Here is a 17695-nt window from a genome sequence, read left to right as displayed (position 1 = left end):
GGAATCAGTAGCAGAATAACTGAGGCAGAAGAATGGATAAGTGACCTGGAAGACAGAATGGTGGAATTCACCGTCGCAGAACAGAATAAAGAAAAAAGAATGAAGACAGCCTAAGAGACCTTTGGGACAATATTAAATGCAACAACATTCGCATTATAGGGGTCCCAGAAGGAGAAGAGAGAGAGAAAGGACCCGAGAAAATATTTGAAGAGATTATAGTTGAAAACTTCCCTAACACGGGAAAGGAAATTGCCACCCAAGTCCAGGAAGCATAGACAGTCCCAGGCAGGATAAACCCAAGGAGAAACACACCGAGACATATAGTAATCAAACTGAAAAAAAGTAAAGAAAAAGAAAAATTATTCAAAGCAACAAGGGAAAAATGACAAATAACATACAAGGGAACTCCCATAAGGTTAACAGCTGACTTCTTAGCAGAAACTCTACAAGCCAGAAGGGAGTGGCACGATATATTTAAAGTGATGAAAGGGAAGAATCTACAACCAAGATTACTCCACCCGGCAAGGATCTCATTCAGATTCAATGGAGAAATCAAAAGCTTTACAGACAAGCAAAAGCTAACAGAATTCAGCACCACCAAACCAGCTCTACAAAAAATGCTAAAGGAACTTCTGTAAGTGAGAAACACAAGAGAAGAAAAGGACCTACAAAAACAAACCATAACAATTATGAAAACGGTAATAGGAACGTACGTGTCAATAATTACCTTAAACGTGAATGGATTAAATGCTCCAACCAAAAGACACAGGCTCGAAGAATGTATACAAAAACAAGACCCATATATATGCTGTCTACAAGAGACGCTCTTCAGACCTAGGGACACATACAGACTGAAAGTGATGGAGGAAGATATTCCATGCAAATGGAAATCAAAAGAAAGCTGGTGTAGCAATACTCATATCAGATAAAATAGACTTTAAAATAAAGAATGTTACAAGAAACAAGGAAGGACACTACATAATGATCAAGGGATCAATCCAAGAAGAAGATATAACAATTATAAGTATATATGCATCCAACCTAGGAGCACCTCAATACAGCTATAACAGCTATAAAAGAGGAAACTGACAGTAACACAATAATAATGGGGGACTTTAACATCTCACATACACCAATGGACAGATCATCCAGACAGAAAATTTATAAGGAAACACAAGCTTTAAATGACAAAATAGACCAGATAACATCTCACATACACCAATGGACAGATCATCCAGACAGAAAATTAATAAGGAAACACAAGCTTTAAATGACACAATAGAACAGATAGATTTACTTGAAATTTATAGGACATTCCATTGAAAAAGAGCAGAATATACTTTCTTCTCAAGTGCACATGGAATATTCTCCAAAACAGATCACATCTTGGGTCACAAATCAAGCCTCAGTAAATTTAAGAAAATTGAAATCATATCAAGCATCTTTTCTGACCACAATGCTATTAGATTAGAAATCAATTACAGGGAAAAAAATGTAAAAAACAAACACATGGAAGCTAAATAATACGTTATTAAATAACCAAGAGATCACTGAAGAAATCAACAGGAAATCAAAAAATACCTAGAGACAAATTACAAGGAAAACACGATGATCCAAAACCTATGGGATGCAGCAAAAGCAGTTCTAAGAAAGAAGTTTATAGCAATACAAGCCTATCTCAAGAAGCAAGAAAAATCTCAAATAAACAGTCTAACCTTACACCTAAAGGAACTAGAGAAAGAAGAACAAGCAAAACCCAAAGTTAGTAAAAGGAAAGAAATCATAAAGATCAGAGCAGAAATAAATGAAATAGAAACAAAGAAAACCACAGCAAAGATCAATGAAACTAAAAACTGATTCTTTGAGAAGATAAACAAAATTGATAAACCTTTAGCCAGACTGATCAAGAAAAAGAGGGAGAGGACTCAAATCACTAAAATTAGAAATGAAAAAGGAGAAGTTGCAAAGAACACTGCTTAAATACAAAGCATCATAAGAGACTACTACAAGCAACTCTATGCCAATAAAATGAACAACCTGGAAGAAATGGACAAATTCTTAGAAACATATAACCTTCCAAGACTGAACCAGGAGGAAACAGAAAATATGAACAGACCAATCACAAGTAATGAAATTAAAACTGTAATTAAAAATCTTCCAACAAACAAAAGTCCAGGACCAGATGGCTTCACAGGTGAATGCTATCAAACATTTAAAGAAGAGCTAACACCCATCCTTCTCAAATTCTTCCAAAAAATTTCAGAGGAAGGAACACTGCCAAACTCATTCTATGAGGCCACCATCACCCTGATACCAAAACCAGACAAAGATACTACAAAAAAAGAAAATTACAGACCAATATCACTGATGAATATGATGCAAAAATCCTCAACAAAATACTAGCAAACAGAATCCAACAACACATTAAAAGGATCATACACCATGATCAAGTGGGATTTATCCCAGGGATGAAAGGATTCTTCAATATATTCAAATCAATGAATGTGATACACCATATTAACTAATTGAAGAAGAAAAACCATATGATCTCTCAATAGATGCAGAAAAAGCTTCTGAAAAAATTCAACACCCATTTATGATAAAAACTCTCCAGAAAGTGTGCATAGAGGGAACCTACCGCAACATAATAAAGGCCGTATATGACAAACCCACAGCAAACATCATTCTCAATGGTGAAAAACTGAAAGCATTTCCTCTAAGATCAGGAACAAGACAAGGACGTCTACTCTCGCCACTACTATTCAACATAGTTTTGGAAGTCCTAGCCATGGCAATCAGAGAAGAAAAAGAAGTAAATGGAATACAAATTGGAAAAGAAGAAGTAAAACTGTCACTGTTTGCAGATGACATGATACTATACATAGAGAATCCTAAAGATGCCACCAGAAAACTACTAGAGCTAATCAATGAATTTGGTAAAGTTGCAGGATACACAATTAATGCACAGTAATCTCTTGCTTTCCTATACACTAACAACAAAAGATCAGAAAGAGAAATTAAGGAAACATTCCCAGTTACCACTGCAACAGAATAAAATACCTAGGAATAAACCTACCTAGGGAGACAAAAGACCTGTATGCAGAAAACTATAAGACTCTGATGAAAGAAATCAAGGATGACACAAACAGATGGAGAGATATACCATGTTCTTGGACTGGAAGAATCAATATTGTGAAGATGAGTATACTACCCAAAGCAATTTACAGATTCAATACAATCTCTATCAAATTACCAGTGTCATTTTTTACATAACTAGAACAAAATATCTTAAAATTTGTATGGAGACACAAAGGACCCTGAATAGCCAAAGCAGTCTTGAGGGAAAAAAAGGGAATCAGACCCCCTGACTTCAGACTATACTACAAAGCTACAGTAATCAATACAATATGGTACTGGCACAAAAACAGAAATATAGATCAATCATACAGGATAGAAAGCCCAGAGATAAACCCACGTACCTATGGTCACATACTCTATGACAAAGGAGGCAGCAATATACAATGGAGAAAAGACAGTCTCTTCAATAAGTGGTGCTGGGAAAACTGGGCAGCTACGTGTAAAAGAATGAAATTAGAACACTCCCTAACACCATACACAAAAATAAACTCAAAATGGATTCGAGACCTAAATGTAAGACCGGACACTATGAAACTCTTGGAGGAAAACATAGGAAGAACACTCTGACATAAATCACAGCAAGATCTTTTTTGACCCACCTCCTAGAGTAACGGAAATTAAAACAAAAATAAACAAATGGGACCTAATGAAACTTAAAAGCTTTTGCAAAGCAAAGGAAACTACAAGCAAGACGAAAAGACAACCCCCAGAATGGGAGCAAATATTTGCAAATGAATCAACCGACAAAGGATTAATCTCCAAAATATATAAACAGCTCATGCAGCTCAATATTAAAAAAACAAACAACCTAAGCCAAAAATGGGCAGAAGACATTCTCCCATTTCTCTTTGGAGAAAAAGACAGTTCTCCAAAGAAGACATACAGATGGCCAAGAAGCACATGAAAAGCTGCTCAACATCACTAATTATTAGAGAAATGCAAATCAAAACTACAATGAGGTATCACCTCACACCAGTTAGAATGGGCAACATCAGAAAATCTACAAACAACAAATGCTGGAGAGGGTGGAGAAAAGGGAACCCTCTTGCACTGTTGGTGGGAATGTAAATTGATACAGCCACTATGGAGAACAGTATGGAGGTTCCTTAAAAAACTAAAAATAGAATTATCATATGACACAGCAATCCCACTACTGGGCATATACCTAGAGAAAACCATAATTCAAAAAGAAACATGCACCCCAATGTTCATTGCAGCACTATTTACAATAGCCAGGTCATGGAAGCAACCTAAATGCCCATTGACAGATGAATGGATAAAGAAGATGTGGTACCTATATACAATGGAATATTACTCAGCCATAAAAAGGAAGAGATGTGGATGTACAGATGTGAGATGGATCTAGAGACTGTCATACAGATTGCAGTAAGCCAGAAATTGAAGAACAAATATCGTATATTAACGCATATATGTGGATCCTAGAAAAATGGTACAGATGAACCGGTTTGCAGGACAGAAATAGAGATACAGATGTAGAGAACAAACGTATGGACACCAAGGAGGGGAAAGTGGAGGAGGGTGGGTAGTGGTGGTGGGATGAATTGGGAGATTCGGATTGACATATATACACTAATATGCATAAAATAGATAACTAATAAGAACCTGCTGTATACAAAAATAAATAAAATTAAATTAAAAAAAAAAGAATGAATAGAGAGGTAAGAAACTTGGCCAAAGTTATTCTGCTAGCAAGGTCGAGAGATTGGTACTTATCAAAAAATAGCAGTAATATTTAATGGTGGTGAGGTAGCAGTGAAGTCTGAAATTGTAATAAATTGGTGGTAGAAGTATAAATTATAACTTATCTACAAAGCCATTTGGACAAATACTTAAAAGTCTTTAAAAAGTTCATGCATTTGGAACCAGTAATTCTTCTTCTAGGACTGTCTCCAGATGAAATAAGCAGATTTGTATTTAAAGGTTTATGTACAAAGAGATTTAAAGGAGCTTTAATAGGTTATATTGAAAATTAGAAACAAACCTAGAAGGGTAATGTTAAATAAAATATAATCCTTATATATGCTAGAATGTTATACAATAATTTTAAATGTTTTAAAATTATTTGTAATGACATGGGAAAAACGCTACACACTCATCATGAAGCAAGTACATCAAAATACTAGCAGTGGTTATCTCTGAGTGATATATTTAAGAGATGACTTTTATTATTTAAAAATATTTTCCTGATTATCTATTTTGAACAAGTTACTTTCAGGAGGGGTTAGGGGTATGAAGAACAAATCCTGAACAGAAGGCTTTTTAGTTTTTTCAGTGTGCATTATTTTTACTGTGAATGAATTAATTCCAGTCTATTCTTTCTTTCTTGAAGTTAAGCAACTAGAATTGGTGATTTATAGCAATGGGTCTAATGAGAATAAATTGGTAAATCCCATTAAGGGTTTAGATCAAAAGCTCAAGTTCTGGAGTCAGACAGATCCGGATTTGAAATCCACATACTTATTGTTTATGTGGCCTTGGGCAAAGTTTTTAATGTTTCTAAATCTCAGTGGGAAAATAGTGTGTGGGTGTGGGGGGTGTTATAACAATTGTTGGTTAATACATTGCAGTTTCTGGTCTATTGTACACACTCAAGTATCAATCACTATAATTATTGAATAAATTTCCTAATTTATTTCTCCTTCTCTTCCGGATAATGTCCAACAATTTTCAAACATACTGAGTCAATGCCTTCTAAACATTCTTACATGTAACATTTCCCTGGCTTATGGTGTTAACTTATATCAAAGGGACTATTTGTCATATATATATATATTTACACATATATGTATTTACACATATATGCACATACATATTATATCTACAATTTATCTCTTGTGAACTTTGGGAGCAGAAAACACAATAATGGAAGTTAGTTGAAATTCCATGTAATATTCCCATGATTTAGAATAACTACTGCTGTTTAATCTACACACATACGAAAGAGTATATGCAGTCACAGAATTGTAGAGTCAAAGTTCTTTCAAGTTCTCTAAACGATTTTAATTTACATATTTGAAAATATCACTAGTTCATGGCACACTCTAGGTAAGAAACAGGTCCCTTACTCCTTGTCCTGCTTTTTTCCACAGTACCACACTGCCAGATTAACTTACTTTGCCATTACTTTTATTTCTTGATCAAACTGTTGTTTCAGTTCTTCAGTACTAATGTCAACCATCTGAAAAAATAAAATAATATACAGTATAATACAATACAATAACCCCAAGTCTCCTAAAGCTAAAAGGGGCACACAAGATCGTCTGGCTGATTCTGCTTTCTTTAAAATAGTAAGGCATCATTCTCCCCATTTTATAGAACAACTGAGAACTAGAAATATTATCAATTTGCTCAAGGTCTCATGGCTGGTGAGTGGAAGGAAGAAAACCTTATAAACCATGTAACTACATAAACCTCACTGAGTCATTGTGGGAACAAAATGAAATAATATGAGACTTCACTGCATAAACATTCTGGAAAAAAAATTAAATGTAATAGAAAACATAAGCAAATTTGAAGGCAAAAAGAAAAACAAGACCTGCAAAAGTATTTGCAACATATATGACAAAGGGTGACTATTGTAAAAATATGTATTGTATTGGTATTTTTAGAATATAATAATAGATTTAAAATATAACAAATCAATAAGTAAATGGTAAACACTCTAATAGAAATGGGAACAAAGGACATAGATAAGAATTAGGAAAAGGTTTTCTTATTGTATATTTTCTTTTTTTTTTTTTTGCGGTACGTGGGCCTCTCACTGTTGTGGCCTCTCCCGCTGCGGAGCACAGGCTCCGGACATGCAGGCTCAGTGGCCGTGGCTCACGGGCCCAGCCGCTCTGCAGCATGTGGGATCTTCCCGGACCGGGGCACGAACCCGTGTCCCCTGTAAAGGCAGGCAGACTCTCAACCACTGCGCCACCAGGGAAGCCCATTGTATATTTTCTAAACTTTATTTTTAAATGAGAAAAGTAATACAAGGAAGCTATTTTTATAAAATTTTTTTAGAATCTTACCATTTTAATATTGATCATGCATGAAGCACTGTGTAGAGTTCAGCTTCTCTATTTTGTGAATCTCCCCAAATTATATGTATAATTGTTTGTATGTGTATATAACTACATTTTTTATAGGGACAGAGTCCATAGCTTTCAACAAATTTTTAAATGTTAAGAACTGCCAGCTTAGAATGATGTTTATTTAAAGAAAATACACACTGAAATCATGTATTTCCTAAAGATTAATTTAAAATTTATTATATAACACACTAAGAAGCAACTCTTCTCTAATTCTTTGTCTTCCTGAAAGTATAACTTACTGCTGCAAGCTTCTTCACTGCTACAGTCCTGTTGTTCACATAGCCTTTATACACAACTCCAAATCCTCCCTCTCCCATCTTGTTACCACCGACAGAAAGGGGTCGTTCATCAAAGTTATTTGTGACATCCTTCAATTCATAATATGAAAAACTGTGAAAACCTATAATGTCAATAGAATAAGAAAAAAAGGGCTTCAGTAAAAAAGAAACTGGTTTTAATAACTTCAGTATTTTCTCAATTTGGATATTTCATACATATGCAAATATTTACAATTTTGTATTAGGTACAGTGGAAGAGAGTAAAACCATTTTTAAAATACAAACTTTAAGGTTTACCTTGAGAATTCTGTTTGGTGGTCCTCCAATTAATACTCTAGTCACTTATTTTCTTTATAAAATGACCCTTTTAAGTTATGTAAATATTTACTTTTTTTTTTCATAGCTTCTGTGGTTGTTCATATATCCTATTGCCTCTACTCACTTATAACACTGACTAATACAATGAAGATGGCGCTTAATAAATTAGGGGAAAAAAACAACCACAAAAGAGCTATTACCAGAATGCACAAACAAAAGGAGAGATTGATTTTAAAGCAGTGATGGTCTTAATAACAAACCCACTAGTGTAAAGCACTGCAAATGTTACTTACGTGTATCAGTAACTTCTAAACTTCTATTTTCTGGACACGAGGAGTCAGGTGGCGTATAGTTTTGTTCAGTATTCTCATCAGATATCACAGGTGTCCTGTCTTTGCCATAGAGGGGCATATGTTTCTGCTGAACTGTTACAGTAACTTTAGAAGGCAGTGTATTAATAGTTTTGGGAACAGCATCTAACAAATGAAATAAGATACAAGTTGTCATTCCATTAGAAAAAGTGTTTGTGAAAAAGGTAAATTAGGAACTTGGTTCACTTAACATCATTCCAGTTTCTACACATTAGCCCCACATTTTCACAGCACTACACAAGAAGCTACCTAGTAAGAATTTGTAAATTTTGATAAGGATGGGTAAGGCAGTGTTTCCAAAAAGTGGTTCATAAGCCACTTGCAACAGAAGGACTGAAGTAGTTGTTTAAAAACTTAGATCTTGAACCTAATTCAAGAATTCTGATAATGAGGTCTAGAGTACAGCCTGGGAAGCTACATGTTTAACAAGAACTCCAGGGATTCTTATGCCCTCTGAAGGGTGAGTACCACTGGTGTACATGGCATCTAAGGGAGAAAAAGTAGCTTATAAGGAAGGCAACTAGACACCAGCCCACTGGAACACAATGTAAGGAATTCATGATCACAGAGTCCCATCAGAGTGGAAGTTGAGGGTGAAAAAAAGCAAGAGTTTTTTTCTCATCATTCTAAACTTCTTACTGGCACAAAACCACCTGACTTTAATGGTGGGATGAGACTCAATCCTGAAGCCTCCATTTCCTTAGCAGCAAGTCTGCAGTGTCTGGCGTGCTTGCTAAAGAGTTGGGGAGAGTTGAAAGGATGAAAAGGAGTCTTAAATGTAAGGCTCATCTACTATGAGAAAAAAGTAAGAGTCAGAAGAAATGTTCCTATTTCTGCTACTTGTCTTTCCACCCTAATTATTGATACCCTAGACATGCTCAGTTTACCTGGTAGCAAAAGACTTGCAGGGGCAAAAAACTCATTTTGGACCAAAAGATCCACGAGATCACCAACTGTGCAATTTGTGGTGCCCCAGTCAAACAGTAATTCACAAGTGGGACTTTTTCCAGTTTGAAGTAATGCTTCAAATCTCCTTAAAGTAAGTCAAAGAGAAACAAGATTAGTATGTAAACAGAGTTAACATGTAAATAGGAATTATTCCCCCCAGCAGCACCCCCCCACCCCGTCTAGTCCCGAGCACTTCCTACAATACAGCAAGAGAATCAGCAAGGATTACAGAGAACAGGAAAGATAGGCAGAAGGAAAAAAGATGCTGAAGAGGATGATAAGTTGACAGACACTGTGTACTTACAGTGGGCTACAGGGTGCACACACATGGACCCATTTAACTCTCGAAAACACTATGAATATCATACTAATTTACCAAACAGCAAGCGTGAGAGGTAAAGTAAGCAGCCTACAGCCACACTGTCCATAAACTGTATACAAATTGAGATTCAAATTCAGATCTCACTTGACAGAAGGGTATACTCTCAACCTACTAAGCTATATTACTTCCCTACATGACATACTCACTCTGTTAGCCATATGATTTTTAATAAACCAGCCTGCTTAAAGAAATAGAATATACACAAACTTGGAGAATTATCCCAAGTTAAGAAATAGTTTTATTTCTATAGTTAAGAAATATAGTTCTTAACTATATTTCAGTTAAATTGAGGGAAAAACACAGAGCAGTTTTTCATTCAAAATTTCTTTAATAACTAGTTTTGAAAGTAACATTTAAAAACTTGAACAACTTGGCTTTTCCTGAAATTTTTTTATTTCAAAAAATTTCAAACCTACAGAAAAGTTGAAAGAATAATACCACGAACAGCCATCTGCTCTTCATCTAGATTCACCAAATGACCAATGGATAACATTTTGCCATGTTTGTGCTCTCACCCTCTCCATCTCTGTGTCTGTGTGCTCACTTTACAGAGTGTAGGTCAGATGCCTTGTAGAATTCACACAGTCTAGATTTGTCTGACTACTCTCTCACGATTAAATTCAGGTGAAAACATGTTGGTAAGAATAGTACAGAGATGACAATGTGTCCTTTGCACTGCATCACATCTGGAGGCACATAATTGCAGTTTGTACCATTATTGACGACACCAGTTTGATTACCTGGTTAAGGAGGGGTACTTCAGATTTTTTCTCTATAAAACTACCTTTCCCCTTTGCAATTCATAAATAACCTGTGGATAGTACTTTGAAATCGTGTGCGTATCTTGTTCACTAACACCCTTTCCCCTTGTGATTTTAGCACTCGCTGATGAGCCCTCCGTAATCAATTACTCACTGGTAGTTGTAAATTGGTAACTTTTTAGTTCTATCATTCTTTCAATAATTATGTGCTGCCATTATTCTGTAAAGAAGAGTCTTTTCTCCTCACTACCACTCCCTCGACTATGCTCTCAAAGTGTTAGATAGTTAATATCAACAAACTGTCTATAAAAATGGTTTTCAAGGTTTAAACTTAAGTTTCTTCCAAGTAATTTAAGATGCTCATCCTTCATATGAGAAAACGTTTCCTGAAAGGACTAGTATGGGAGCTAAGGCTTCAGGTTTTTTTCAGGTTAATGTTGAAAATCACAAATAAATTTCTTTTCCCCTTGCTTCCAAAGACAGATTTTGACATAGGTTTGGGCTGAAATAACTGGCAAAAATAACATGTGTACTTATATCTTACGCTTAATCAAGCAGAGACAAATAGAAAGATGGAAATTATCTGAAGGTAGTGTTGAAAAATCCTGGCTAAGAACTAAGAAGTCTATTCATAGATGTGTACATGTACAAGCAACTTTAAAATGTCACATTTGAAGAATTCCTAAAATATACTGTTAAAGTGAATTAAAGACTCACACACTTTTAGGCTCCAGAATTTTACTACAGATTCTTAAAATATTCTTATGTTACTTCAATCTGGAAATGACAGGTATGAGGCAGAGTGAACTAGGCTCAGCTTGCCAAACAGAAATTTAGAGTAAAAGTTGGAATCTTGATTTTAACCTCAAAAACTTATTTGCAATATCACAATATTGACCTAGCTGATATGCTGGAGAATGAAGCAAAAATTGCAAAAAAAAAAAAAGGGGTGTGTGTGATTTATTACCATTATCTCCCCTAGAGAGAGGTTTATTTTCTGAACTGCAGCAGTAGACAGTATTTGTACCTATTAATCATTCTAGATTGTGATGTAAGAATTTAAAAAGAATTTTACGTTACCTTATGTGAAACTGATTGTATCTATCATCACCAGATGGTTTTTTAATAGCAACTGCTAACTTCTTCCATCCTTCTTGAGGATCAATAAAATCTGACAGCTTTCTAATTAGTCCAAGATTGAGGCAGCGCACATATGTTGATGCTGTTATGGGTTTGTTCATCTTTTATTCCTAAAATACGGAAAATTCTCATTAAAATTTTACAGTAGCTTTAGCGATGACATCTGTAAGCTTATACATCACACTTTGCTCTAACTTATGAAATGTTGGGAACTCATTACACCATAATAAAGGAACACTCCGAAGCCAGGTAGTTGCTATTTTCATCTTTCTCCATCTCTAAATATCAATTAAAAAACTACAGGATTATTTTTGTTCTGGCACTAACATTTTCCAAGTGAAATTTACACAAGGGAGCAAAAAGTTTACTTTTTCAGAAAAATTTATGTAAACATATTCAGGAATCAAATCTATTAAGAAAAAAGTTTTCAATTTAAAATATTTTTCTCAGTCCGTATTTATTTACTATTAAACATTTATACAATACTCTTTGGTGGAAGTAAAAACAAATGTCTTGAAATAATTTGTACAGCATTAAAAGATATGGTCTATCCACTGACTTTTTACATAACATGTTCTTCCTTGGTGCAGCCACGATTTCTGAATCCATCAGATCTGCCTGATGACAATTCATTCCCTACTAAGGCAAACCCTGTGGTTTACCACCTAACTGCTCTCTAGACAGAACTTTTATTTCCTCAGTCCCCCTTTTCTTCTGCTACTCCACCCTGGAGAGCTGTAGCCGGGGACAAATCTCACAGTTTTGCTTGTACACCAGCACTGCTGAATACAGCTGTGGAGAACCAGGTAACTGAGCAGACTGGTATAAGTACAAATTTAGGGGACCCTTTTCCATCGGGCCTTCAACACTGCTGTTAGTCCTTTCACTTGTCTTTGCTCATCCTCCCTGGTGACTATTTCACACCTTTAGCTCTGTCCACGTGGTTTTATTTGATCTCCATCTCCCTCATTCTCAGCAGGTGGTCACCTTTCCTTCTAATCAATCAAAACAAATAGATTTAGATATTCTTCTGTCAATTACTCTCCTGCTCCCCTACATATCTTTATTTTTAAAGTGTAATATAATTAATTTTTGGAATAAAGAATATATTCATGTGGTATGAAATTCAGACGTTACAGAAGAGTAAGAAGCAAAAAGTCTCCCTGTGTCTTGTGCCTCTTGTATTAGCATTCTCTTCTCTTTGGCCTTCTTTGACCACAGCTAGGTAGGTCCATCTACTCGCAACTTAATTACCTTTCATCACTGCACAATGTATTTGTAATCATATATTTATTTGTTTAGTTGTTTACTAATGGTCTACCCCATTAGACTACAAGCTCCATGAATTCAGGGTCTATGCTCATTTTATTCACTAATATGTAACTAATTACTAGCGCTTTGTAGATATTGGTGTTGTTAAGGGTTAGGAATGAATGAATTTCTTGCCCAGGACCATGCTAGGTGGTTTATATATTTCACTTAATCCTCACAGTGACTGAGGCCGTTTTATCATCTCTATTTCACAAAGGTTGTAAGTGAAAGAGCTAGGTCTTGAACCATATCTGACTCCAAAATTCATGCCATATGTCCCTGTTTCTCTAACTCAATGCATTGTTCATGTCATTCTCTTTTCTAGAAAGACCAGTCCTTTCATTCATTCATAAACTCAATAAACATATATGTCAGGCTTTGTGCTAAGTGATGGGAGCTACAAAGAAGAGAAAAATCTTTGTTTTCAAGCTTCTCAGTCTAGCAGGGGGTGCTAACAATTACAATGAGAATAAATGTTACAAGAAGGGTGAGCAGAGTGTTAACGGGGTCCAGAGAAGGAGCACCAAGGGAGGCAGTCTGAAGGAGGTATGCCAAGACAGATTTGGGGGGTGAGAGGTTGGAAGGATGAGTGAAAAGCAATGGGGATAAACCTAAAAGGAAATTCCAGGCAGCAGGAATAGCATGGGAGAGCATGGGTTAGGCTAAGGCAAGTAGTTTGTTAGGGCTGGACCACAGGACGCATGTCATTAAAAGATGAGATTGGAGAGGTAGGCAGGACCAAGTCATCATGTGCCTCATATTCTATGACAAGGGGTTTAAACTTTATACTAAAAGTTACAGGGGAGCCAATGCAGGATTTTAAGGAAAAGTGGTATGTGATCTTATGTGGTTAAGTGGATTCCTCTGGATGAAACACTGAAGGAATGTATATTAAGGCAAAGAGAACAGTTTGAAAATTTTGCAATAATCTAGAAATGAAGGCCTGAAGAAAGAAGTATACAGTTGGGTAATGGGGAAGAAAAACCTCCAAAGGTGTAGGAGGCCAAATCAAAGTAATTTCAGGATATTAGAGGGAAAGGAGGCTGAGGGAAACAAAGAAGCTGATTCCTGGCTTTTTCAGCTTGGGTAATTATGTAGATGATAGAGGAAATAATGTGTTCAGTCCTGGTCATGTTAAATGTGAAATATCTACCTCTGGCACCACCTAGGGGAGTTGGCACTAAGTAGCTCAATATATGGTCTGGAGCTTAGGAGACAGGTTCAGGAATACTCATATATTCATACATGAATAGTTGGTTGAAACAACAAGAAATATAAGCCTGTCTATTAGGAATATATAAAATGTGAAGGAACGAAGGAAAAAAAGAAACTTTTAAAAGTACTGATGCGTCATGGAGCTAAGTAGAGAACCAGGGCAGTAGAATACCAGCGATTTCTAGAATTAGCCATAGGTTGGTATAAAAGACCCAGAGAGGTCGAAAAAATACTGATGGGTAACCAGAAGGCCTTTGGGTGACTTAAGAACTGTTTTAGTGGAGCAATGAGTACATGGTAGAAATGCATTTTCCAGGAAGCCTGGCTATGAAGGGAAGGAGAAAGGAAGAAAGGATGAAAGAAAGAAAAAAAAAAGGAAAGAAAAGGAGCAGCTCTCAAACTATGTACCCTTTACATGCTTAAAAATTGCTGTGGACTCCGAAGAGCTTTTGTTTATGTCGGTTATATTGCCAATATTTACCATGTTAGAAACTGACACTGAGAAATTGAAAAATTACTTATTCATTAATTCATTTTAAATAATAATAAATGTACTACATGTTAGCATACATAATATATTTTAATAAAAACTATATTTCCCCCCAAAATATGAGTGAAATTTTTTTATAGTTTTGCAAATCTCTTTAATTTTTAGCTTAATAGAAGACAGCTGGATTCTAATATCTGCTTCTGCATTCAGTCTGCGGCAATGTATCATTTGGGTTAATGTATATGAAGAAAGTCCAGGTTCACACAGACATACAGTTGGAAAGGGAGCAGTATTTTAACAGCCATTTCACAAAGTAGTAGTTTTCTTTGACGCTATACTAAAACTTGATAAGTGACAATTTCCTGAAAGTTAGCTGCAGTGTGGAATCTGAAACCATATCAATGAACTTTGTCACATTAAAATCCATGGCACTCTGAATGAATCTTTTATTCATACGTGATTTCGACCGTATGAACCTCTTGAAAGAGACTCAGAGACCCCAACCACCCTCTGGGAACTGCTGGTTTAAGGTTTAAGACAAAACTTGGTTGAAGATATGAAACGGATAGTAAACAGAGGTGAAGGGGTCAACCCTGAATAGAAGAAAACCTCTTCTTCTGAATCTAACAGGAGGGAAGCAGAGGTTTGGACACAGATATATTTGAAGCAAGAGGGAGAATTCCTATACAATGTTATTTTCTCTGTGAAGCAGGAGGTGAGGTCATCCAGGGCTAGGTTAAGAATCGCTCAAGCACCTTGAGGGCCACCTGGTAAATGCCTACTATTCCTTCGAGCTCAACACAAAAGGCACTACTGGCTTTTCCTGACAGTCATCTCTTTTGCTCCAAACTGTCACCTGGTTATTCTTCTATTATAACAATGATCGTATTTTATTATTTATTGGTCTGCCTTCTCTCCTAGATGGTGTGCTCTCCTGGGCAGGGACCCAACCAAATTCAGCTTCAGCAGCTACTCAGAATATTTGTGCCGAATGACAGAAGGCTGATTTTTTAAATTAAGAAATCACATCTGCCTATAGATTTTACAGTTGCTACATTCACACTACTTTTTCTTATTTACTTATATTTCTCTCCATTGTTAAGAAGTACAATGTGATTGACAAAGCTAGTAAACGTAGAACTGCTTAGTAATCCTAAAAGCTAGAGCTAAAATACAAAGAATTGAGAATAAGAGCAGTCTATCTGAAGAAGAGGGATAAATTCTGTAACTCTCCTGCATCCAGATTTCTAACAAAGGTGATAGCGTAGGGATGCCAGAAAAGGAAGGCCTTCTAACAACTCCTCCTTGTATTAAAGTCTGGAAGTTCTAAACTTCAAAATTTAAAATGTTACTTAAAACATACATCCATCTATCACCACCAACACATATTTGGAAGAACATACACCAAAATATTAACCGTGGTTATCTCTTGATGGTGATTTTTATGGTGGTTTTGTTTTCATTTACTTTTCTGCATTTTCTGTAATGAAAATAAATGATATGTGCAGAAAAAAATTAAAAAGTGTCGCCTCTTTCAAAGTATTCAAGATTTTACTTTAGTACATTTAGGATTAATAGAAGTGGAACAGGATATATTGCTTACAAATAAATAAATATATTCATGACTATTTTCTCATACCATTAATTCTCATGGTAAAGAAAATCCATTCATATTTTCACACTAGACAACTCAGCCAAGAATACGAGGTAAGGTGATCATTGAGAAATAATACTAAAATGAGTATCTGCTTGTGGAACCCAGTGCCTTCCCACCTGCATGCACATTCTCAAACAAAGTACAGTTCAAAATAGAAATTCAAAAAATTCATATGAAATGCATTAATAAAGTTTTAAGGTTGTGCTTCACTAACAGTCTGATCAGAGGAAGAGAGTGTAGAGGGGTGGATGGAAGATGGACTTTGAGGTTGCCTGGGCCTGGGTTCTAATGTAGCTCTTCCACAAGCCAACTGTGACCAGAGTCAATAACTCAGTTTCTCTGGACTTTGGTTTCTTCATCTGAAAAACAGAGATGCTCTTACCTAAGAGTTGCTGTATAGATTTTAAATTAACAAACACCTAATTCTATCAATAATAAGTGATCAAAGAAAATGTAGCAATGACTATTGTATAGCAGAAGTTATTCTTATGTCACATTTAAAAAAAAAAGAAATGTGCAGAATTGTATTTAAGCTCAATTTTCAGAATAGCAGTGAAGGACAACTGAAAGAATGGAACTAATAGGTCTGAGAACATAGCTAAGCTTTTCATGGTGAGTGTTATTTTATCAAGCATAGTAATTTTAAAATACTTATAACCTTCCTAAAATACATCATCTACGCATGCTTTCTTAAGCAAAATATTCTAGATATTTTTGGACAACTCAATATCATCATTAAGAACAAAAGCTCATGATACCTTCTAGACCTAATAAATTATATAGGGCTGCCCTTCTTAAATAGGATATGTGCTGGTATTCCATAAATTAAACATCACATACCATTCTCAAACATTGATTTATCTCAATGGTAAGTATTTAAACATCTTGGATATATTTTTTAAAAGACAAAATATTATACATTCATCAAATATTTACTGAGTCTCTATTTTGTGCTGGATATTGATCCAGGTCCCTGGAGATAAAGCATAAGTTAAGTAAGAAAAAAAAAAAACTGAATTCATGGAGCTTATATTCTAATAGAGAAAGACAGGTAATAAGCACTTGCCTTATAGTGCATTAGATGGTGCCAAGTGGAATGGAAAAAAATAAACTGAGAAAGGGTTTTAATTTTAAATAGGGTAGTCAAAGTAGCCCTCAATAAGAAGCTGCCGTTTGATTAAAGGTTTGAAGGAATGAGAAAGCTAGCCACTGGGATATCTGTGGGAAAGGTTTCTGGGCAAAAGAAATCGTAAATGCAAGGGTCTGGAGTGGGTCCACTGAAAAACAGCAAGGAGACAGTAAGACTGGAGAAGAGGGGGCAGGAAAGTAGAATAGATGAGAGAGGTAATGGGGCCAGGTCTCCTCGGGCCCTCATAGCCTTTGGATTGACTTTATCTTCTGAGGGAGATGAAAAGACAGTGGAGGTTTTGAGAAGAGGAGAGACACACTCTCTACTCATGTCTTAAAAGGACACCGGCGACTGCTGCTGAGAATAAAGGATATTAAAGTAAGGGCAGAGAAGCAGGAAGAGACCAATTAGTTCAGTACATCAATAATCCAGGTGGAGGTGCTGGAGGCTTGGATCG

The 17695-nt window shown here is 35.8% G+C and overlaps 1 protein-coding gene across 5 annotated transcripts in view; it reads right to left on the bottom strand.

Annotated features, from left to right (window-relative positions):
- IRAK4 (interleukin 1 receptor associated kinase 4) overlaps nucleotides 1-17695 on the bottom strand; it is a 30195-nt gene that overhangs the window by 11441 nt on the left and 1059 nt on the right. For 3 of the 5 annotated variants that reach the window (XM_067696259.1, XM_067696263.1, XM_067696261.1), the window contains exons 2-6: nucleotides 11377-11546; nucleotides 9093-9238; nucleotides 8128-8310; nucleotides 7478-7638; nucleotides 6273-6337 (exon numbers count right to left, since the gene is read on the bottom strand). In XM_067696259.1, the coding sequence (XP_067552360.1) occupies nucleotides 6273-6337; nucleotides 7478-7638; nucleotides 8128-8310; nucleotides 9093-9238; nucleotides 11377-11537 (716 nt within the window). In that variant the 5' untranslated portion in view covers nucleotides 11538-11546. Of the gene's footprint in view, nucleotides 1-6272; nucleotides 6338-7477; nucleotides 7639-8127; nucleotides 8311-9092; nucleotides 9239-11376; nucleotides 11547-16323; nucleotides 16469-17695 lie in introns of all 5 variants that reach the window. The other 2 variants (XM_067696260.1, XM_067696262.1) reach the window with 2 other exon arrangements.

This window comes from Pseudorca crassidens, chromosome 11 (assembly GCF_039906515.1).
Source record: "Pseudorca crassidens isolate mPseCra1 chromosome 11, mPseCra1.hap1, whole genome shotgun sequence".
In the NCBI taxonomy this organism is placed as follows: Eukaryota; Metazoa; Chordata; class Mammalia; order Artiodactyla; family Delphinidae; genus Pseudorca; species Pseudorca crassidens.
The sequence above is the reverse complement of the archived record's forward strand: the minus strand, read 5'-3'. Positions and strand labels throughout refer to the sequence as shown.